At 41.7% G+C, this 24,161-nt stretch overlaps 1 protein-coding gene across 8 annotated transcripts in view; it reads left to right on the top strand.

Annotated features, from left to right (window-relative positions):
* Positions 1 to 24,161, top strand: part of CaMKII (Calcium/calmodulin-dependent protein kinase II) — a 491,893-nt gene that overhangs the window by 290,337 nt on the left and 177,395 nt on the right. For all 8 annotated transcript variants that reach the window (XM_080272799.1, XM_080272794.1, XM_080272798.1 and 5 more), the window contains exons 4-7: positions 4,277 to 4,331; positions 9,146 to 9,284; positions 16,822 to 16,924; positions 23,066 to 23,149. In XM_080272799.1, the coding sequence (XP_080128925.1) occupies positions 4,277 to 4,331; positions 9,146 to 9,284; positions 16,822 to 16,924; positions 23,066 to 23,149 (381 nt within the window). The remainder of the gene's footprint in view (positions 1 to 4,276; positions 4,332 to 9,145; positions 9,285 to 16,821; positions 16,925 to 23,065; positions 23,150 to 24,161) is intronic.

The following is a 24,161-nucleotide window of genomic DNA, read 5'->3' as shown; positions in this document are numbered from 1 at the left end:
CCCCACATACCTGTCCGCACATACCTATCCCACCTGCGTGTCCAAAAAACGTTTCTTTTAGCTCACCATCACCTTCATCATCTTCAGAATCACCATCTCGTCTCATTCTTACCTTTTTCATTTTCCTTAAATTTCCAACCTTATCCTCACTTTCACGTTCATCATTAGCCTCAACATCTCTTGCCTCGTCCAGACTACAACCATCATCATCATCAACATCATCATCATCATCATCATTTCCATTTTCACCATCCTCACTTTTACCTTCTCTCACACCATTATCACCATTTACTTGACTCACACCCTTATTATTATTATTATCTTCCTCCTCGCTCTCTTCTATTCTCTCCTCACTCTCACCATTTCCATCTTCATTTTCACAATCACCAACCCCACTTTCATCCGACCTTTTATCCCCCGCAGCCTTTTCCTCAGCCTCATTTTCCTCTCCGTCACCGTCATATAATTCGCTGCTGGAGAGAGAGAGAGAGAGAGAGAGAGAGAGGAGTTAGAGATAGTCATCGCTAACCAGTAAGAGAAGTTTTTCCCTAAGGTTAAACTGGTTAGAGGTATAGCAATAATATGCCAATAAAATACATCACCTAAGCCAGTGGTTTAGTAACGGTGACCTTATCAAACATATTTTGGCAACGTGAAACTCTCTCTGGATCATATACCTGAACCTCCTTTACGTATTAGGATAGTTATCTTTAATCATGAAAATTTTATGTTATTTGATAGCAGAGAACACTTCTGAAGTAATGTATAACATTATATATATATATATATATATATATATATATATATATATATATATATATATATATATATATATATATATATATAAGGCACGATAGCCTTGTTTTCTTCAATTTCAAGCTTTTCATGCGTGTGACGTGCAAGAAATAAAGCGCCTTTTAAAATTCAGTTTTGACATGAATATTCATAATAGCATGCAAACTACAGAAACCTCATCGTAACTCGGTGTAACTTTATATGCACCAGGTTTTGCACAGTTATTATATTAACCAAACGAATATCTTTATCATAAATATTAGCGTTGCGAGAGTCTTATACGAGATTGTGTTGGAGGCTTTGTTGCATCTTTTTCTCATTGTATTATGCGTATTTCACTATTTCATTTTATTGGTTGCTGATGCAAAGTATGTCGATATTAAATAGCTCTAAATAACATACAAAAGATTATTTATGTGTAATACAAAAGACAAATAAAATGCTACGACGTCTATGGCAACGAAAATACAGGCCACGGAACGTGAGGTAGTGAAATCTGGCAATCTAACACCGTAGAGTTTGTCGGTGTGATTTCAATCCCGTGACGTAGTTTTCGTTTCAATTATGCTTCCCTCCAGACGATTTTCCATAGGTATTGAGAGAGCTTGGGAGCTTAAGCGAATACAAGAGGCTTTTCTTATTCAGCAACAATTCGTCTGTTCTGTAGCAAGAGTGAAATGAATGAAAGATAATTGGATTTGAATGGTTACAAAAATGCATCCACACATATTATTATTTTTTTTTATATGATTTTTCTTTGCTGATATGCGAAAATGTGAACTCCAGATGCCGGAAACCTTAAGTACCGTTCTTGGAAGGGTCTTATAAAATTGATAAAAACATAGAGATGTAGCAAAAATGTAGGAAACAACGTCATCGGTCTGAAAGACTTACTGTAAGAAGCTCTGATCTTTTCACAACGAGGGTATCTGTTTTTCAGTTCAGCGACGCATTATTAAATCTTCCTGCCATTGAGCCATTTTTACTCGACTTTACAAGGAATTCTGTTGGTGAAGGAAGAGGTAAGTACGAGTTTTTCCCCTTCTCTTTGGAAAATCCCTCCCAAGGTGAATCCTATCGTCTGGAGAGAGCTAATCCGTAACAAGAGATTAACACTAGAATATGATGCTAGTCACGAAGAACTGCTGTGAAATGCGTCCAGAGCCATACCATTGTCATTTTCTGCCAGTGAGTTGCGTGGAGAGAGAGAGAGAGAGAGAGAGAGAGAGAGAGAGAGAGAGAGAGAAATCCTGAAAAGAAACTTACCTACATTAAAGGAATTGCCTTTGAGTTTAGAAACCCTAGTGGCTGGCACAATATAAAAAAGAAGAGGCACGTTTGTCTTGGGTAGAATACCACAGAAATGGATCTTACCGTTCTCTGTCTGTCTGTCCGTCTGTCTCTCTCTCTCTCTCTCTCTCTCTCTCTCTCTCACACACACACACACACACACACACACACACACACACACACACACACACACACACACACACACACACACACACACACACACACACACACACTTTCAATTCGTCCCCATCCTTTCTAAAAAGCTTGTCCCGTGACGCTTTTTCTCTCTAGTTTTTTTCGTGTTTTTTTTTCTTGATTGACATTTCCAAGCGGGCGGTGAGGGGAAAAAAAAAAAGCCGAAACACTGGAAACAGCCCCAAGGAAACAGTTTTTCTTACGGAGCGACCATTTTTTTTCATCGAGAACAAGATGACACATTGTTTTCTTTCTCCTTTTCCTAGTTTCAAATAGTTTATATAATCGCATCACCTTCACTTTGATGATGTATTCCTCTCTCTCTCTCTCTCTCTCTCTCTCTCTCTAGACAAACTATTCTCTATATGGGACGAGTTTTGGGTGGGTGGAGTCAAATGCAGCCTACGTTAACATCACTATACCGTTTTTACTTAGCCTAAAATTATTGTCTACGTTGATGCTCAGACGTGACGATAGGTGAACACTAGAATACGATGCTACTCACAAAGAAGTGCTATGGAAAGTAGGTAGAGCTGCAGTAGTGTCTTATTCTGCCGCCGTGGAAAAGGAAAAATGAAATCTAAGGCAACTTAGAGTCAAAAGAGCACAATGAAGATCCTTTCTAAACTGAATAATACCCTGTGGAAATAAACCCAGCGACATGGAAAGTAGGTCACTGTATTGAAGGATCAAAGGTGACCGTATTTATTGATGAGATTTGGGAAAGTTATAACTACTTCGCTACTTTGATGTCTCCTGTGCCGAATGAAATCGTCTGGAGGTAGCAAGAAATAAAAAATATGTTATCAAACTGAAGAGGTTAAGGGGGAATGTCACTGGAGGAAGGGATATACAGGGCGGTCCATACATTACGCAACCGGTTCTCGTGTACTGCGGGGACAGCTCACTCCTCAGCATCGTTTCCTACTTCCCATAACCCTTTTCAGGCTTTATAGTGTCTGCATTTTTATCTACACTGATTACATGGTTGATCAGTAATTTTATGAAGCAGTCAGTATATCTTGGCGTCTTACAGAAACAGACTGGGACATCCCTGCAACAAACAAGAATGGGGAGAGCAATGTAAGGACCACCCAGTATTTACAGCGAAAAAAATCATACGTGGTAAATGGCAATATACTTTGAAAATTAACCCGGAATTAAATTTGAACCATATCAGCTCGAGGACGTCTTTTAAATAATACCCTAGATACTGTCAGGCGATTTTATTAAGCTCATGAATGATTAATCGGAGGTAATAATTGAGAAATCTAATCGATGATGTCTTAAAGAATTAAATGTATGTTTAAAAAGTAAACGTGAGAGAGAGAGAGAGAGAGAGAGAGAGAGAGAGAGAGAGAGAGAGAGAGAGAGAGAGAGAGAGAGACTAAATTTACTCAGCGCTGACGCAAGGGAAGCCAATCACATGGCCAGGTCTGTGTGTGTGTGTGTGTGTGTGTGTGTGTGTGTGTGTGTGTGTGTGTGGAGAAGTGAGTTATGGGATCCTCTCATAGGTCAAACTTTGCAGCACCTGTCTGTACTGTGTGTGTGTGTGTGTGTGTGTGTGTGTGTGTGTGTAATGAATGTGTGTAATGTTTCTGCGTACCTTTGTCTTCTATTTACAGAGAAAACAACACTTTGCCGCTTTTCGTGTTGCTGATAGACCTTATTAACGTTCCCTTGTGTTTACATTACAGAGGGGATGACCATTTTTTTTTTCTTGTTTGCACATGATATAACACCATCTCATACAGTGTTTATATTTGAGACCAGGTTGTTTACTTTTTACATGATACTGCTTGGTTCTCTGTTTTGTACTTTATTCTCTCTCTCTCTCTCTCTCTCTCTCTCTCTCTCTCCAGTCCATCAGTCAGTTTATCTATCCTTCGATCCATCCATCAGTCCGTTCCCCTTCTGTAGCTATTATATTTATCAGTCATTTTATCACTGTACTTGTCTATGAAGGTCTAATTAACCTCTCTCTTCCTCCCCACAGTTCGACTTCACGATAGTATACAGGAGGAGTCCTTCCATTATCTCGTTTTCGACTTGTAAGTATTTTTATGTATTTCTTAAGTATAATGTGAAAAAGTGTGTGTGTGTGTGTGTGTGTGTGTGTGTGTGTGTGTGTGTGTGTGTGTGTGTGTGTGAGGGACAGGGTAATTATAATGATGAATAGGCATTTTCATTAATGTGTATTTTTACATTAAAAAAACGCGTAACCATAAACGAAAATGGTATCTTGTACAGCAGACACTAGTCCATAACAGACACTAGTTCAACAGACACTAGTACAGCAGACACTAGTACAACAGACGCTAGTACAACAGACGCTAATACAACAGACACTAGTACAACAGACACTAATACAACAGACACTGGTACAGCAGACACTAGTTCAACAGACACTAGTACAACAGACACTAGTACAATAGACACTACTACAATAGACACTAGTACAACAGACACTAAAACAACAGACACTGGTACAACAGACACAAGTACAATAGACACTAGTACAACAGACACTGGTACAACAGACATAAGTACAATAGACACTGGTACAACAGACACTGGTACAGCAGATACTACTACAATAGACACTAGTACAACAGACACTAGTTCAGTAGACCCTAATTCAACAGACACTAGTACAGCGGATACCAGTACAACAGACACCAGTTCAATAGACACTAGTGCAGTAGACACTAGTATATAACCAACACTAGTACAACAGAACAACAGACATTAACATTCACTTGTACAACAGACACTGACATATAATAAATAGCATTTGTTCTAACTTGATGAAAATTCCAAATCCCTTTCATTTCAATTGATGGTCAAATGTACAGTGGAGGATTAATTTGAACAGTAAACAAAGAGACTCATTTCAATCTCCTAACTTTGGTTCATCCAATTTCATGCAAAAAATGACGTAGTGTCCCAGTTCTGTTGAGTGAAAACAAACCACATCGGATAGTAACAAGCACCATAGTTCGTTCACTGGATGTGGTTGAGGTTTTCGTTTTTTTTAAACTATTTCCTTAGCTCAGTGTCTCAGTAACGCGGTACTACGGCCCTGCATCCTTTCCCCAGCACTTCTTCATGAGTCGAACCATATTCTAGTGCTAATCTTGTGTCATAGCTCAGTAGTCAAGATGAAAAGATGGCTGTTTTACGTCCAGTTAAAGTGAACAGAGTATAATAAAGAGGACAGAGCTTATAAGAGCAGACAGACACTAGTAAACGCAGACAGACAGTAGTCGAGCAGACATACTAGTAAATGTAGATAGTAGCAGAGCAGACTAGTAAATGTAGAGAGTAGCAGGGCAGATAATATTAGAAAAGGCAAACACTAACGTAGGATACAGACATTAGCAGAACAGGCACAAACTGAGCAGACAGGGACTGTTAGAGGAGACAGACACTAGTAAAGCTTTCAGACGCTAGTAAAGCAGACAGATATTATTACAACAGACAGACATTCTTAGTAAAGCAGACAGACAGTAGTAGCTTGGAGTAACACTAATGTAAGAGACAGACACCAGTAGAGCAGACAATCATTGCAAGAGCAGACAGACACTATCAGAGTAGACAGCCACTTTTAGAGCACACACTTGTAAAGCAGACAGACACCAGTAAGTCAGGTAGACAGTAGTTGAGCAGACAGACACTAGTAGAGCAGGCAGACACTAGCAAAGCAGACATACCACTGGTCCTACACATACCAGAAACGCACACTAGGTTTCTTGATGGCGGAGTGAAGAAAAATGAATAAATAATAAGGTTACCGGTGTTAAAGGTGAAGTTCTGGTTCATATACTAAAGGTCAAACTAGACTTGCCCGCTGTGGTGGTGGTGTGGTGTGATGTGGTATGGTGTGGTGTGGTGGTATTAATGTGTGGTGGGGGTGATGGTCTGGTGTGGTGGTGATGCTAGTGATGGGGTTATTTTGATGATGGTGGTGTGGTGTGGTGACGGTGGTGGTGATGGGGTCATTGTGATGATGGTGGTGGCGGTGGGATCTTAGTAGTCTTGGTGGTGACCTCTTAGCAGTGGTGGTGGTGTGCTCTTAGTAGTGGTGGTGAGGTGGTGATGGGGTCATTTTGGTGGTGAATATGGGGTCTTATTAGTGGCAGTGGTAATGATGGTGGATTCTTCGTGGTGGTGGTGGTGATAGGGTTATTTTAGTGGTGGTTGTGAGGTCAGTTTGTTGGGGGAGGGAGGTTAATTAGTAGTGGTGATGGTGATGGGGTCATTTTGGCGGTGGTCATGGTGGATTCTTAGTGGTGGTGGCGGTAGGGTCATTTTGGTGCCGATGGTGGTGGTGGTGGTTGTGATGATGGTGGCAGGATCATTTTGGTGGTGGTGGTGGGAGGTCATTTTGGCGATGGTGGGAGGTCATTGTGGTGGTAGTAGTGGTAGGTTCTTAATAGTTGTGGTGGCGATATGGTTATTTTGGTAGTGGTGGTGGTGGAGTAATTTTGTGGCACTTTAGTACAGTACTGGTGGGGTGGTTATTTTGTGATGGTATGGTAGAGTGGTGGTGTTGGTGATGGCGGTGAGGTGTTGATGGCAGAGATACCTTAATGTGATAGTGCTGGTGTGGTGGAGAGATCATAAATACTGTGGTGGTGGAGGATCATTGTGGTTGTGTAGCTGTGTCGTACTTATATACAGGGTGTCCAGCGAGATTCTTGAGAAAAGGTTTTTTTAATAAGACTGGTTTTCCGTAACAGATGCTATATCTTCGTGAGACTGATTCGCGGCGTTATGGAGCTACAGTAACTGAAGAACATATGAGTGAATTATGAGGGACACCGGTTTCTCCCATATGGCCCGCAGTAACTGTAGCTCCTAAACGGTTAAAAATTCGACCCACACTGAATTAGGATTTCTTAATCATAGTTAGTTCAAGAGAACCTCATCAATTTGACGCGTTTTACAGAACACCCTGTATTTATTTTTCTCCAGTGCATTCATATTCTGCGACCATAACAACTAAAGCCATCACCAACACAGTCATCGCCGCATTTCACATCAGATATGGTGTCGTTAACTACAGATCCTATCATAATTTCATCACCAAGATTTGTTTTCTCTTCCTTAGCAATTTATTCTTTGCATTGTATCTCAGTACCCTATTGTATACTTTTTATCCAAACGGTATCAATAGCATACAGTAAAATGTTAGTGTGTAATTAATATAATAAATCACAAAGGATGAGATGCCAAGAAGCCTAGTACACCACATATGGCCAGTCACAACAATCACAGTCACAGGTATCACCATAACATCATGAGCAACGGCAGTGTCACATTTTCCGACGAGACAACTACACTATCATAACTCTCATCATTACAGCAACCGCACTTATGGAAAAAATAACATTTATCGCAGTCACAACAAACACAACCACATATTTCACCATTACAACGACAGTAAACATCATCATCATCATCAGCATCGTCATCAGTCATCACAGCAACAACAGCCACAACTTTCACCATTACAGTAGCAACAACTTTCGCCAGCACCACAACCACAGCTATGATCGTCACAACCAATACAACACCACAGGCACCACAAACTTTCATCATTACATCATTACAGTATAATACACCATCATTATCATTATTGCCCGCCATTGCCACTGTGTCCGATGCCGATGATGCGTTTAAGAAATGAAGAATGAAAGCTACAAGTTTGGAGAGAAGAATTAGCAGGTATTCAGCCGACTTATCGTGGCCATAGAAGCTATAATTCATACGCTTTAACCTGGCGGAGAGTTTTGTCCGTTTGGATTCTATATTTCATAGCTCTAAGGCAGAATAAGATAATAATACGACTCTACGTCCCTGACATAATACTCTTTTGTGACTAGCACCATATTCTAGTGTTAATGCCTTGTTGCAGTTCAGTATTCAAGAAGGAGAGACGGTAATTTTACAAGTTAAAGAGAGCTGAGTATACTGTAGGGTCTACTCTCGATGGCACAGCGGGACTTAATAGCCCTTCTTCGTCAGGGATTTCATAGTTTATTTCATTTAAATATTGTTTTGTGTGCTAGTAACGTCCTTTTAATTCAGCAAAAAACGATCTGCTAAGAAGGTGTTCTGAGCTAAATAAGTCGCCAAGGAAGTGCGGTGAGTTCCCATGTCAACGAGAATATGAGCCCGAGTATGACCCTGTACCCGGTATGTCTTACTCTAGCGCGTTTGTTCTAACCTGATGAAGCTCCCTCACCTCTAGCAGCTCAGGTGTTGAAGTTTATGGATTTGACCAGTAACCACGGACAAATTCTTTCCTTGTGATTAATTTCTTACCAACTTTCATGCAGTAACAACTTAGTATTCAAACTGTAGGAGTGGCCTAATTCCCTCAGGTGAAAACAAACTCGAATTTGTAACCCTGATGCAACCCAGTGTGACCCCTTTGTAACCCCTTACGGAATGAGGGGGACTATGGTGATGATGAAACTTATTTGAACTGCATTTTCTCTGCCATGGAGAACTTCGCATCGCCTCTTCCTTAGCGAATTAATTTGCACATGACACCTTAACATTACCTTGTATGCTGCACGCATTTGATTTCAACATAGTTTGCATTAGCAATAGACTACAGAAGTTAAGAATGTAATGATCTTCTCCTTATGTTTCCAGTTACAATATACGTAGGTATTTTTAAAAGAATAAACGAGTGTCTTGTTATCTCTTACGTTATCATTATTAGTGTCGTCGTCATCATTAATAGATGTACTGAGAAACGTCCAGAACCAAGGAAAATATGGCTACTTATGACCTAGTACGACCTCATGCGACCTGCTATAACCTACTATAACCTTTTTGTGACCTCGTACAGAGTGACGGGGGGCGAGTTGTTTGAGGACATCGTAGCCCGAGAATTTTACAGCGAGGCGGACGCTTCCCACTGCATCCAACAGATCCTTGAGAGCGTCAACCACTGCCACCACAACAACATTGTTCACAGGGATCTTAAGGTGGGCCTTACATTGACCACATATACAGTATTACTAATTAGTTTATATATATATATATATATATATATATATATATATATATATATATATATATATATATATATATATATATATATATATATATATTTGATGGTAGATGGGGACGCTCACCATCCACTCACTCAGTGTGGTGCTGTTCTCGGGTGACTGCCCTTTCCTCTCTTCCTTTCTTCTTTCCTTCCTTCCTTCCTCTTCTCTCTTTCTTTCCATCATTCTTTCCTCTTCCTTCTGCCTGTGGGTGACTACACTGAGTGGCAAGCCAAATGGTTTCCTGTTCAACAGAAAACCATTTACTACGCTGGGTGTTAACCAGTTAACCAAATTATGGCGATTGGTGGTTCAGTGGGTAATTAAGGTGCCCCAGTCGGATCAAGCTGGTGCAGTTTTATATCCAAGGGATGATTGAGGTTTATTGCTCACGTAATGCCACTCAGGGATGAGTGAAACTGGTCACTCTCATCTTAATTGTCAGGACCAACTTACCTATCCCTGGGCTTCTACGCTCCTTATAGGGTAACGCAGGATTAGATGGTTGAATATATATATATATATATATATATATATATATATATATATATATATATATATATATATATATATATATATATATATATATATATCATCAGCAGTTTGAGTGTCCACTGAAGGACCGGCCTGTCCCTACCGAATTGGGGACGATACAGCCAATGTATCTCTACCAAGTGGCTAGTCTAGTAGAGATTGTATGTAGGGTGAGAAGTGCTTGTAAGTGTAATTGTTATGCTGGATTGGCTGTGGATGTGTGTGTAGTCTGTGAACAAAGTGTAATCGGCCCGGGCAGCAGACTGGGTGCAAGCATACTTTACTGTATGCGACACTGTTTCAACCACAGCACCCCTTGTGTCCGTCAATGCAGTACGTGGCCAGAAGAACGCTCCCAAAGTTTTTTACCCTGGCGGGGCACGAATTGTTATTATTATTATTATCATTATTATTATTATTATTATTATTATTATTAGTCTATTTGATTTGCAGATAGAAACAGGAGATATAACCTTGGAAGAGGTAGCAAAATCTTTAGAGGAGTTAAAGAATTTTAAGGCCCCAGGAGAGGATGGAATATTTCCTGAAATGCTTAAGGTGGAAAATGATGAGTTGATGAATGCGCTTTTGAAGCTTTTTAATGTGGCCTGGGATAATGGTGGAATTCCAGAAGTGTGAAAAAATGGAGTGATTATAAAAATACCAAAAAAGGGAGATTTAAGTGTGTGTGGCAATTGGAGGGGGATAACATTGACACCTGTAGTTGCAAAAGTCTTTTCAGTAATCTTGTTGAACAGAATAGAGCCAGTAATTGATAAAATTTTAAGAGAAGAACAAACGAGATTTAGAAAGGGTCCAGGTTGTAATGATCAGATTTTTATTGTAAGGCATCTAATGCAACAAGCTAATGAGATGAAAATGCCGCTTAGTATGTGTTTTGTGGATTTTGAAAAGGCGTTTGATAGTGTTTCACGTAGAGCTATGTTGAAAATTATGAGATTCTGTGGTATACCAGAAAAGTTTGTAAATATTATTAGAATCCTGCATGAAGGTACTTTTTGTAAGGTAATGGTTGGTGGTTCTTTGAGTGATCCATTTGAAGTTAGGTCAGGAGTGATTCAAGGAGTTCTTTCGCCATTGCTGTAAGTTTTGGTTATGGATTATGTTATGAGAAAGGTTGTAAGGAGGACAGGTGCAGGAATTAACTGGAAAGAAAATATGAAGCTGATGGATTTGGAATATGCTGATGATATTGTACTGATTTGCAGAAGTATTTACGAGACGCAGAGGGTACTTGACTGTCTGGTGGAGGAAGGGGAAAAAGTGAGACTGATAATAAAGTGTGGAAAGACTGAAATTATTAATATGGACGTGGAGAACCAAATCGATTGTGTAATGGGGTGCTTCTGAAAAGCCTAGTATTCCGTCAGATGGCTCCACTGTAGCAGTAAACACATTCCCGCGCTGTTTAAAAAGCACAGTTTTATTTGTTAAATATTTACACTGTTGTGTGAAATTGTGAATCATGGTAATGTCATATGCCGTAATATAAATAATACAAATAGAACACGTATATATAACGTATCATGAATTTTTTATATTTATCATAAACTGAAATTAAAATATCACTGATGGCATGTGATGGCAATCCGCCATTTCAGTGGTCCTATATTATTTAATTTCTGCTACATTTAGTGCAAGTTAGATTCTTAATACATAGTTTGTTCAGAGTGTAAAGTACGCCTAGTGGGTATCTTGACTCATCCAGTCTCTATGTGGGCAGAAATTTAATATTGAGTAAATACTGGCATTCACCATCATAAATCATCCGGTCTGAGGAACCGTCCCAAAACCAAGATCGTTTACACGTCATTTTTTGCCCGGTCTCACCGAGGACAGACGACTGTGGAAGGTAGACAAGCCAAGGCATCGACTCCAAGTGATCCACAAGATTCACACGGAGTCAAGTTCAGTATTCACGATTATATATATATATATATATATATATATATATATATATATATATGCAAACGTGAAAACACATGACGAGTAAATACTACTGCATCCTCTTAAATGTCTACCCCCAGTGAGATTGCATCCAGGTCAAGTGGACTGGTATGTGCACAAGCTACTGACTCAGTCAGTGGAAGATCTTACAAACATATGTGTGTGGACAGGTGGCCTGGAGACAGTTCTCACATGACCATACCATTAGGGACTTGCCAAGAGGGGGCAATGTGTGTGAGATATTGATGATAAGATGACCTTATTTATTTGGTAGGCACTTGGTGAAATGTAAAAATTATAATAACCACTAGTTCTCAACAGAAAAAGGCAAAACTTCACTGTAACACTTTATTTACAAAAAGCTACAATGATACATATGAATATGACTCATGGTGACAGGAAGCTGCAGGGGAAGGTCTCTCTCTCTCTCTCTCTCTCTCTCTCTCTCTCTCTCTCTCTCCGCTCAACAGTCAGGAACTCACATTACTGAACTACGTGTGTTTGTGGGTGTGTCCATTTACGACAGTAATGTAACCAACGTCGGGTACAGGGACATGAGAAATGGGCGTAGCTTAGTTAACAGCTAGAGAGGCAAGATGTGGGAATGACAATTACACAAAGATATCGCTCAGTGAAACACACTGCCTATACATAGTCACTTATGAACCAATGACGAATGTTATGAATATAGCTCGTTTCTACTCTGAGTGAATCCGTGACATTACACGCCATCAAAATAAAATTTTTCATGGAAACTTGACATCCCTCGTGAAAAAACTTAAACACGGGACTGTCTTGTGGTGCGCATGCGTGAAGGAAGCGAGCAAAATGTTGAATGCCAGTATTTACTCAACATTAAATTTCTGCCCACATAGAAACTGGACGAGTCTAGATACCCACTAGGCGTACTTTACAGTCTGAACAGACAATGTATTAAGAACCAAATTTGCACTAAATGTAGCAGAAATTAAATAATATAGGGTCACTGGAAGGACGGATTGCCATCACATGCCATCAGTGATATTTTAATTTCCGTTTATGATAAATATAAACACTTCACGATACGTTATATATAGGTGTTATATTTGTATTATTTATATTTCGGCATATGACATTACCATGATTCACATTTTCACTCAACAGTATAGATATTTAACAAAGAAAAATATGCTTTTTAAACAGCGCAGGGAAGATGTTTACTGCAACAGTGGAGCCATCTAGCGGAATACTAGCTTTGAAAGCACCCCATTGGGAATAATGTGGTGAAAAATATAGAAAACTTTAAATATCTGGGAACGATTGTATCATTTAATGGAACATTAAACAGTGAAATTGAGGAGAGGATTAGACAGGCTTGGCGAGCTGTTGGATTGTTGTAATCTGTTTGGAATAATAATATGCATTCGGTACATACTAAAGTGAAAATTTACAAGTCCATGGTTAGACCAATTTTAATTTATGGGCATGAGTCATGGTACAGTACAATTGCAACAGATCAGAAAGTATTAGGATTTGAGAATAAAATACTGAGGAGGATTCTTGGGGTAAAGTGGCAAGACAGAGTTACAAATGAAAGAGTAAAGGATATTACGAGAGTAGAACCAGGTAATGAATATGTGAGACTTTCTCGCTGGATGTGGATGGGGCACATATACAGAAAAGAAGGCAGTTTAATACAGGATGTGCCAGAGTGGACTGCTAGAGGAAGAAGAGGTAGAGGTAGGCCGAGGGAAACCTGGTTGAGGACAATGAAAAGACAAGCAGGAGAGGAGTGTTGGTGGAACCTGAAGATGGCAAGAGACAAATATTGGTGGAGAGAGTTCATCGAGGCCCTATGCATCCCGTGGGGTGCCACAGGAATTGATTGATTGATTGATTGATTGACTATTTGATTGACCTGTGCACCTGAGATGTATTGGGCAAGTAGGGTGTTTCATTTGCGGCTGCTGATTGGCCGCCAATGATGTCATTGAAGTAAATGCAAGCATGTACTGTAGTGCAACATGCAGACATAGGTGTACACCGGGGGTGGATATTATAGCGCAACATGCGGACGTGGGTGTACACCGTGGTTTGATGCAGTGCAACTTGCGGACGGGGGTGTACGCCGTGGGTGGATAATTTACTTCAAACTTCACTCATCGTTTTTAAAAAGTTATAATCAGCTTTAATTTTCTTTGATATTAATAAACATTTTAAGTTAATTTTGACCTCTTTAGCTTCAGGAATTATTCCATATCCAAAATGGCTGCTTATATTGCAGGGAATTAAAAAATGTAAATATATATGTTAAGATAAGAAGAGCTGTTGATTTACATCATCGGCGGCCAATCAGCAGCTAAGAAACAAACACACCCTACTCACCCCATACATCTCAGCTACACAGGTCAATCAAACAGGGTATAGTCTCCACCTGCTACGTAGGTGGGGACTAGTGTTTTTTCTGGTATTATTATTATTATTATCATCATTATTATTATTATTATTATTATTATTATTATTATTATTACCGTCCCTGCCCTAGAGGGGCTCGGGGACGGGTATTATTTTCACTCGGTTTGACTGTTTGTTTGTCTGTCTGTCTGTTAAAAACTTTACGTGAAAACTACAGGTACGTTTTTGGCAAAAATTATAAGGATGATAGGCTGTGTCCTTCGGGTCACCTGATTAAATTTGGGACCAAATTGGGCTGTAGGCCCAAAAAATGTTGTATGCCAAAAAAAAAAAAAAAAAAAAAAAAAAAAAAAGTAAAAAAAAAAAAAGTTTTCTTTTATTGCCATAACTCATTTCAAGTTCGTCATATTGACGTGAAACCGAAACCTAAAGATGCATCTTGCAAACCTGCGTCCTATAACATGCTTCATTACATTAGAGGGGTCACCCTGCAGTTAGCGGTAGGGGGGTCTGTGTCAGAAGGGTCTGGTCTGAAATTTCAGATGGGCATAAAATCGTCAATTTTCACCCGATTCACTGCAAGTTTGATATGTGACATCTTTGGTTAGATACCCTGTTGTGGTTTTATGTCAGCACTAAAATGACTGCTGGGGATAGTTTTGTTGTGCCTTGGCACCGCTTCTTGTTATTATTGTCATTAATCATAACAATAGTAATAATAATAATAATAATAATAATAATAGTAATAATTATTATCCCATGGATTGCGAGCCACAGCTCAGGCTGTGCTAGCCTTCCAGTGCCCATGCATCAAAATAACTACTCCATCCCAACGCAAACTTACGCATGGCGCTCTGCAAAGACGGAGAGAGATTTTTTTTTTTTTTCACTAGATGATGCCCTGGATGTTTATCTTCGAGTTTATAATAAACAAAAACTATTTTTTTTTTTTTTTTTGCACACTACAAGATGGGATAAAAAAATAGGTAATTGCACGATCCACGGGTTATTATTATTATTATTATTATTATTAATTATTATTATTATTATTATTATTATTATTATTATTCTGTGGTAGGTGGAGGTGCTCACCATCCACTCACTCTGTGTAGTGTTGCTCTCGGGTGTCTGCCCAGTCCTCTCCTCCATCCATCTTTCCTTCCATCCTCTTCTGTCTTTCTTTCCTTCATTCTTTCCTCCTCCTTCTGCCTACAGATGACTTTACACTCTCACATCTGTCTTTCTTTCCTTCATTCTTTCCTCGTCCTTCTGCCTACAGATGACTTTACACTCTCACATCTGTCTTTCTTTCCTTCATTCTTTCCTCTTCCTTCTGCCTGTGGGTGACTCTATACTGAATGACAAGCCAAACGGTTTCCTGTACATCAGGATACCATTTACTATGCTGGGTGGTAACCATAAAACCAGATTTCGGCACCAGGTGGAATAGTGGGTAATTACGGTTCTCCAATCGGATTGAGCCTGTGTAGGTTTATATCCAAGGGATGGTTGGGGTTTATTGCTTATGTAATGCCACTCAGGGATGAGTGAGGCTGGTCACTCTCATCTTAAATGTCAAGACCAACTTGCCTAGCCCCAGGCTTCTGTGCTCCTCATGGGGCAAGTAGGATTGGATGATGAATGAAAAAAAATTATTATTATTAGTCAGTGGTAGATCCCAGGCTAGAGAAGGTGCAGTTTAGGGTTTTGGATGTCATTATGTTCTTCCTGATTTTTCACAAGACCCACTGCTCTATCATAACAACATTCCCAATGACTGCCTACCATCACTATCTATCTATCTATTGCCGGACGCCATAATCCCGTATGGGGTGGCCATTTGACTCTGAGTTATTTGTTTTACAGGGAGGGGCACTAACCCTTCACCAACCCACTTGACACATAGGGAGCACGTATGGTTTGGTTATATGGTTACCACCCAGCGTTGTAAATGGTTTCTTGGCTTACAGGAAACCGTTTGGCTTGTCACTCAATGTAAAGCCACCTGTAACGGAAAGAAAAGCATTAAGTAGTGACAGGAAAGATGGGAGAAATAGGAAGAGAGTAGGGCAGGCACAGAAAAAGAATGATACAGGCTAAGGAAGAAGCACACCAGTCCTAAATGAGAAAACCCTAGGAGCCCCTATTCAATATGGATGATGGGTATTAATGTGATGAAATGATGTGTGTGACATGTAAATGGACTGCTAGGTATTAAGGAACATCAGCATTAAAAAAAAAAAAAAAAAAAATCTAATCTATATTCACTGACTCACCAATTTGACATTGGCTTCTTGTGGCAGTCAAAAGTTTGATGACATTTCTCTCCTGGCTGTGACAACTGAAGATATTATCTAAAATGTTTTCATGTGCAATCAATATGAAGTTCACAACAAAAGAGTTTGAAAAGGAGGGATACTCTCTGATGCTGGGGGAGGAATGAGATATATGAAAGGCAGGACAAAATACTGGCAGTGGATTGTCAGCATCAGCGAACTTTTGCACGTGATAGAACCCAACCTACCATTATAACATGATCTACCTATTGTTTGATCCTGCTTTCCCCATCCCCCAGCCTGAGAACCTGCTGTTGGCCAGTAAAGCCAAGGGCGCTGCCGTCAAACTTGCTGACTTCGGATTGGCCATAGAGGTGCAAGGAGACCAGCAAGCATGGTTTGGTGAGTGTCCTGATCCTGACACACCTTGCCTTACTTGCCCTTACTTTCATTCTTCCCTCTTCCTTCACTGTACCTACTTTTCACTCTCGTTTTCCCCCCTCTCACTCTGCCTTACTTTTACACCACTCATTTTTGTTATGCTTCCACTTTATCCTGACATATCCTGCCCCCTTTTCACTCCCTTGCCTCATTTTTGCTCCTTCACCCTGCAGCATTCATGTTACTCATAACCATCTATATATATCTAGATTGATAGATAGATAGATAGATATAAATACAGATATACAGTAGACATACATATAGGGAGTCCCCGATAAACGAAGCCCCAATGTACGAAAATTCGAAGGTACGAAAGTGAAAAATAAAGGACAAATTACCCTATACAAAAGGCATATGCTTCGATGGTATGAAAAGCACTTCGAGAAAATTATTCAAATTTGGCGCGTGACTGCAGCACAATTATCGTGTATGGCGAGGCAAGCAACTACCTCCACTTCGTCCCAGTCTGTTCCTGCTCCCCAGCTGTGTAGTGTGTGCCTTCTGTACTCCGAGAATCTTTCACATTTTTCGCATCTTGCATCATGCCATCCTAATCCTTCACCTTCATCGTCATCTGTTGAGCCCCTCAAGAAGAAGCAACACCGAACCCTGATGTTGGAGCCCAAGCTTGAAATTATCAAGAGGCACGAGGAAGACCAAGGCACAAGTGAGATTGGGCCTCACCTGTATGTACTGTACAGTACAGCTTTATATTTTTTACTCAGTAATTTGATAAATAAACACTGCTCAAAGATCATTTAGCTTTTATTAACGTTTCTGCTGTAGATTTAAGACCTTACAACCAGCCTAGTACGGTACAGAGTACTTAGTTGACAGATTCTGGGGGGCTCCTGGAAGTCATCTCCTCATTTTCTTAAGTTTCTTATGGGGAAAAATGCTTCAATTTGCGAAAAATCAATATACGAAAGATTTTAAAGGTACCGAACCCTTTTGTTTATTGGGGACTTCCTGTATATGTATAGATATATTCAGTCATTTTCTATGGGTTTTCGAGGACTGATGACCAAGTGGGATTTTTAAATTCCTAAGGGTAGATACGTAATTACTAAACTTTGAGTATTGTTCTTCAGAATGTCCATATTAAACCATATAAACATCTTTTCTAGCCCTATGCTTGGCAGCCAAGTATTCCTCTTTTTTACCACCCATTTTCCATTCCCAGAAAAGCTTTCTTTTCTCCTTAACTGCAGCTTCTACGCCCTTATCCCACCACCAAGTTACTTTATGTCTTGGGGGACCTCTTGTCCATCCTCATACTGAATTAGTAACTCCTAGGAGATTATGCTTGAGAACTCTGTACTGTTCATGAACACTTCTTTCAATGGCTTGTCATTCAGCCACCACTCTACTTATCACAAAGTAGAAGGCATCTTTTCATGCTTGATTTTTCTACTTCCATATTTTCTTCCTAGGTGCATACAGTAGGTCCTCTTTTTTATCATTCGCACCTTAAGCACCATGTCACATATCAATAACTTGTGTTGCTGCACACTTTTCTCGCTTCCTATAACTTTAACATCCCTCACTAACCTCCTATCCTTCTTCCTGACTAGGAAATAGTCTATCTGGCTGCTGTTTCTCGCAGACTTAAATGAAATCAATCTACTCTCTCTTTTCCTAAAATGTGTGTTGCACAGTCATGTTCATTGCCTCCCCAAACTCAAGTATCCTTTCCCCTTCCTCATTTCTTGTACCATAAGCACATCTCCCCATGTACTCATTCATATCCTTGAGCTGCTTTTCCTACATTTATTTATTTTTTTTTATAACTGAACAGAGGAAGGAAAAACAAATGAATTAAAAAAAATAATCCATTCATGTTGGAGTTTGAATTCAAATAAGGGAAGTTTCCCGCAACTGCCCACATCCAGGGCTTGCATGGCGCGAAAGAGCAGTCTGACTCGGGCCGCCCTAGAGGGAGGATGCATCCTTGCCTGTACACATTAGAATAAATCTCAAGCTGGCCTCATTGTTTCCATCTCCCTCCTGGTTCTCACCCCAACATGGTGCAGTGGAGTTATACAGATGACCCAAGAGTGGCGCTGCCAGTGCTCTAGCAGACGAACCCAGAGTCGAAAGACTGGTTCCACCTCATGGCGCCAGGAGACCAAGTATGCAGCAACAAGTACAATGTTCCACTACCCCAACAACAGCCTCCAGGAATGGGGACAGTCTACCAACCGGTGTACTCAACTCTGCACCCAGAGGCACAGGCCCAGTGGCGAGTACCTGCACCACCAGCGGCTTTCAGTAAGGCTACAGTGAGAATGTCGCCATCCCAGTTCGAAGCGTGGACCTGCGGCATCGAGTGCTACAGCAGTGGTTGCAGGTGGGTCCCACCCTTGGCCGTGGGTCACATGAGATTGCTGTGTGATCCTAAGATGCAACAGTGTGTGGATGCACGGGTGACCAAGCACAGATTCGAGGCCATGTGCTCAGAGGAGGCCATTGGCATGATAAGGGGCTTGGTGGTGGGCCGCAGGTGCACCGTGGCAGCATGGTCAGACTTCTTCACATACACGAAGGGGCCCAGTGATAGTGTGTCCATATGTGGTAAAATGTAGAGCCAAGGCAGTAGAGTGTGATTTTAATTGCTCCCAGTGTTCCATAAATCTCAACGATTTCATGCCATTTAAAAAGCTTGTGATGGGGCTGTGCAACCTGAGTATGAAAACAGAAGTGCTTAGGTGACTTCCAGTGTTGCGATCTGTGGAAGAAATCACAAGCACCTGTGAAGTGTTTGAGTCAGTGGAGATAACAGCGGGATTGTGCGGCCATGGTGTTGTGGCAGGTGCTTCAGTGAGTGACAAGGAGGAAACAGAAGTGGCTGGTGCCACTCAGATGTGGCAGATGGGTGCAGGGTCACCCCGGCCTCATACACCTTCCCCACCAGCAAAGGGCTGCTGGAGGTGTGGTGGCAGCAAGTGCTGCGGGGGGTGCCAGTGCCCTACTGTCAAGGCCATCTGCCACAGATGTAGGAAGTTCGGCCTCTTCCAGTGAGTGTATATGTCATTGAAGTGACCCAGCCCTGCCCAAACCACTGGCAGCATCATGATAGCCAGTGCCAAGGCATCAGTGTGCCTCAGGGTGGAAGTGAAGTGTGACTACCCACCCACAGCATGCAAGGTGACAGCAGTAGCCGACACGGGCGCACAGGTACGGTAATCATAACGGGACGCCACCTCATGTGGGGCCTCAGGCTAACCCCGTAGTCTACAAAGACCTACCGTGAGTATTAATCACCTCGCAGGTGGGAGCATACTGGTTATGGGATGCAAGGAATGCATCTTCATCGTGGGCGGAAGGTCTGCTAAGGCGAACCTGTACTACACCGATGGGGTGCAGTGACTATATCTGTTGCTGCAGACACACAAAGCACTGGACGTGGTGCCACACGACTTCCCCAATGTGCCTGTGACTGTAGGGGCCGTTGAACAGGTGGAAAAACCCCTCCCCAATCCCCTCCCAACCCGACACTCCCCCATACGCCCTGACAGAAGAAAATATGAACCTATTTTGAAAAATGGCTCCTGGAGCACTTTAGGCTCACGACATTTGCAGTGAACTGTGCCCCCCTGCCGGAGATCAAGGGGCCAGCTCACCACATCCACTTGCTGCCCTGTTCAAACCTCACGCGGTGCACGCGCCAGTGTCTGTCCCCCACCACATCTATGACAAAGTTTGCCAGCAGTTGGAAGAGGACATAAGGAAGCGTGTCATTGAGCCCATACTGGCCGGAGAACCCATGGAGTGGTGTTCTCGTATGGTGGTGACCCCGAAGAAGGATGGACGGCCGTGCAGAACAGTGGACTATCAACGACTCAACCGGATGAGCCAGCGGGAGACCCACCACAACCGCCCCCCATTCGACGCAATCACCAGCGTGCTGAAGCACACGTTGAAAACAGTAGTGAATACTTATTCAGGATGCCACCAGATCCCCCTGGACGAGGAGAGCAAGAAGCTAACCATCTTCATCACCCTGTGGGGTCACATCCGCTACTGACATATGCCCATTTTCCACTGTGTAGGGCAGGACGCTTTTACCAAGCGTTTTGATGACGCAACAGCAGAAATCCCCAGGAAACTGAAATGTGTCAGTGACACACTTCTGCACGACCGTAGCATCGCTGTTGTTTTCTGGCACACACACCAGTTCTTGCGAATGTGTGCAGAAAACGGGATCACACTCCGCCCAGACAAATTCTGCTTCTGCAGGAGAAGCATGACCTTCGCAGGTTATCAGTTTGACTGGGAGGAGTATCAACCTAGCCAGGTCGTGCTAAGTATCATAATCAATTTCCAGATCCTGCCATGCCCCTCTCTCACAGATATCCGATCATGGTTTGGGCTGGTGAACCAGGTGGCACCATTCCTCGCCATCGCACCATTCATGGAGCCCTTCAGAGAATTATTGAAAAATATTGAAAAACCATCAGGGAAAGTAGTGTATTGGGATGGCCAACTCCAGTCCATCTTCGAGTCAACAAAGGAGGCTATGGTCAAGCTTGCGGGGGAGGGCCTCCAGTATTATGACTCCACATGGCCCAGAGCAGTGTTCATCGACTTCAGCAGGCTTGGTATCAACAGGTTTGGTCATGCAGCAGTACTGCCAGTGTGTGTCTCAAAAGGCCATCCTGTGCTGCAAGGGCAGCTGGAAACTGGCCTTATGCAGCAGCCACCATCTAACATAGGTCAAGAAGAACTACTCAGCATTGGAGGGGGAGGCCCTTTCCATCGCATGGTGCCTGAAAAAGGTGTGCCTGTTCTTGCTGGGAAGTCTGGACTTCACCTTCATCACAGACCACTGTGCACTCACCAAGATCTTCAGGGACAAAGAGCTGAAAGGCATACTCAGCCCATGCATACTCAACCTCAGGGAGAAGACATTGATGTACTCATTTTGCATGAAGTACCTAAAGGGGGAGGCAAACCATGCGGCAGACTCACTCTCAAGATACCCCCTGCTATGGGGCGGACCGGACGAGACAGACCTGGCGGAAGACGAGGCTACATGTGCCGTGGTCGCGGCAGCGATGGCCTGCGCCCTAGAAGACAAAGAAGGGGCCATTGTGGACCTTCATCAAGTGGAGGAGGAAGCACTCCAGGACAAGGACTACAGGCTCCTCAATGAGTGCGTGAGTGCCGGGTACTTTGCCGACTGGAAGGACGAGGAGCCAATAGCACTCCGCCCATAGTACAGGATGAGGAGGCACCTGTCATGCCAGGGGAACACTGTCATGTATGCCAGCAACGAGGGGCACCTGCGAATTGTAATTCCCACAGCCCTTCGCCACTTGGTCCTAGCCAACCTCCATGCACGTCAGCAGGGACCCCATGCTCAGGCATGCCTATAGGCTGTGCAAGGTATAGGTTGGGCATAGGTTGGTAGTGTATTGCTCTGTATCTGGATTTCATCTGTATCCAGATACACCGATGGCTTTATCCATCCATCCATCCATCATCCAATCCAACATTGCCCCATGAGGAGCGTAGGAGCCTGGGGCTAGGCAGTTGGTCCCAACACTTAAAATGAGAGTGACCAGCCTCACTCATCCCTGAGTGGCATTACTTGAGCAATCAACCCCAACCATTCCTTGGATATAAACCTTCACCGGCTCAATCCGATTGGAGGGCAATAATTACCCACTAAACCACCAGGCGCCAAAATTTGGTTATATGGTTACCACCCAGCATAGTAAATGGTTTCCTGGTGCACAGGAAACCATTTGACTTGTCACTCAGTGTAGAGTAACCCACAGGCTGAAGGAAGTGGAAGGAATGAAAGAAAGAAAGACAGAAGAGGGAGTGTAAAGTCACCCGTAGGCAGAGGGACAAGGAATTATATTGGATAATCAAGAGATTACTGTATATGTAAAAGAACCCTCATACTTTAAAATTATATTGCCGGTGCTGTCTTTTTTTAAGCTTATGTTTTTACCTAGTGTGATTTTTTTTTTCTTTTTTAGTGACAATACTTTGTTCATTACTCATTTCAATACAGTGGAGATGAAATTTATGTAATGTATAATATTTTGAGTACTTTTTTTTTCAAAATTAATAGTTCCATGGGGCTTACAGGGTTTGCAGGGACGCCGGGCTACTTATCACCAGAAGTTCTCAAAAAGGAGCCTTATGGAAAGCCAGTCGATATATGGGCCTGTGGTGAGTATAATGCCAACACTAAGCTTATCAGTACTGTATAATGGTTATTATAATTCTGGTTCCAAGTGTAGGTATGTGAATTGTTAAAAATTACTTGCTGTAAATGATTAGCTATTATTAACCCCTTTACCATGAGAGGTCTTCCATTAGTTGAGTAAAATTATCTGAAAGAAACTTAAATAGAATTTTTTAAAAAGTGTGAACTTACCAACCCATTCAGTCCAGTGGATATCTCTTTTGGTAAGCTAAATTAATTACTGGTACTCTGGCAGTAACAAGAGTAGAATGAAAAATACATTATCACACTGAAGAGATTAACTTTGACATGCAGCTCAACCAAGCATTGTAGATGCTTAATATACTTGTCATGAATTATCGAATGTAGTTAATGCGTGAGCTAGTTATTGACCCTGTAGTGGTTTTCAGTGAAACCTTGTTATATTTTGCCTTTTAATTTTGTATTAACATTAAAATGATGGTAATTGAGAGAGAAGGTGATTATCAGTGTGCTGTGCTGATGAATGAAGAATTAGTGAGGAAGCCTTAGTACATTGGTACTGAAGAGATGTAAATATGCAGAGGAAATAGAAAGTAGAGTAGGAAAGGGAAGGAAAGTGGCTGGTGCTATGAAAGCCTTGATATGAAGCAGAGATCTCAGTGTGGTGGTTGTAGGATTGCGTGAAGGAGTTTTAGTGCCCATGGTAGCATGTGGGTGTTAGACTATAATAATGCAGTTAAACAAAAAGTCAGGAGTTAGAGTACTGAAGATGCAGTTATTGTGGAGTGTGTTTGGAATGCAGAGACATGGTAGGATAACAAATGCTGTACTGTAATGTGGTTTGTGGAATAGTTGGAGTAAAGTAATCTCCAGTCACTAGAATGACTAGAGTGTGCCTAGATACAGTGGTATGATCACATGGAAGGAAGGAATGTAAATAGGGAGATAAAAAGGGTAGAATTGCTTGAATATGAATATAAGGCATGATTGGCCAAGAAGGGGGATGTATATGGT

This window comes from Coenobita brevimanus, chromosome 51, assembly GCF_032717465.1.
Source record: "Coenobita brevimanus isolate Jiangsu-jjx chromosome 51, ASM3271746v2, whole genome shotgun sequence".
Taxonomy (NCBI): domain Eukaryota; kingdom Metazoa; phylum Arthropoda; class Malacostraca; order Decapoda; family Coenobitidae; genus Coenobita; species Coenobita brevimanus.
Note: the sequence above shows the minus strand (reverse complement) of the source record. Positions and strands in the feature narration are given on the sequence as shown.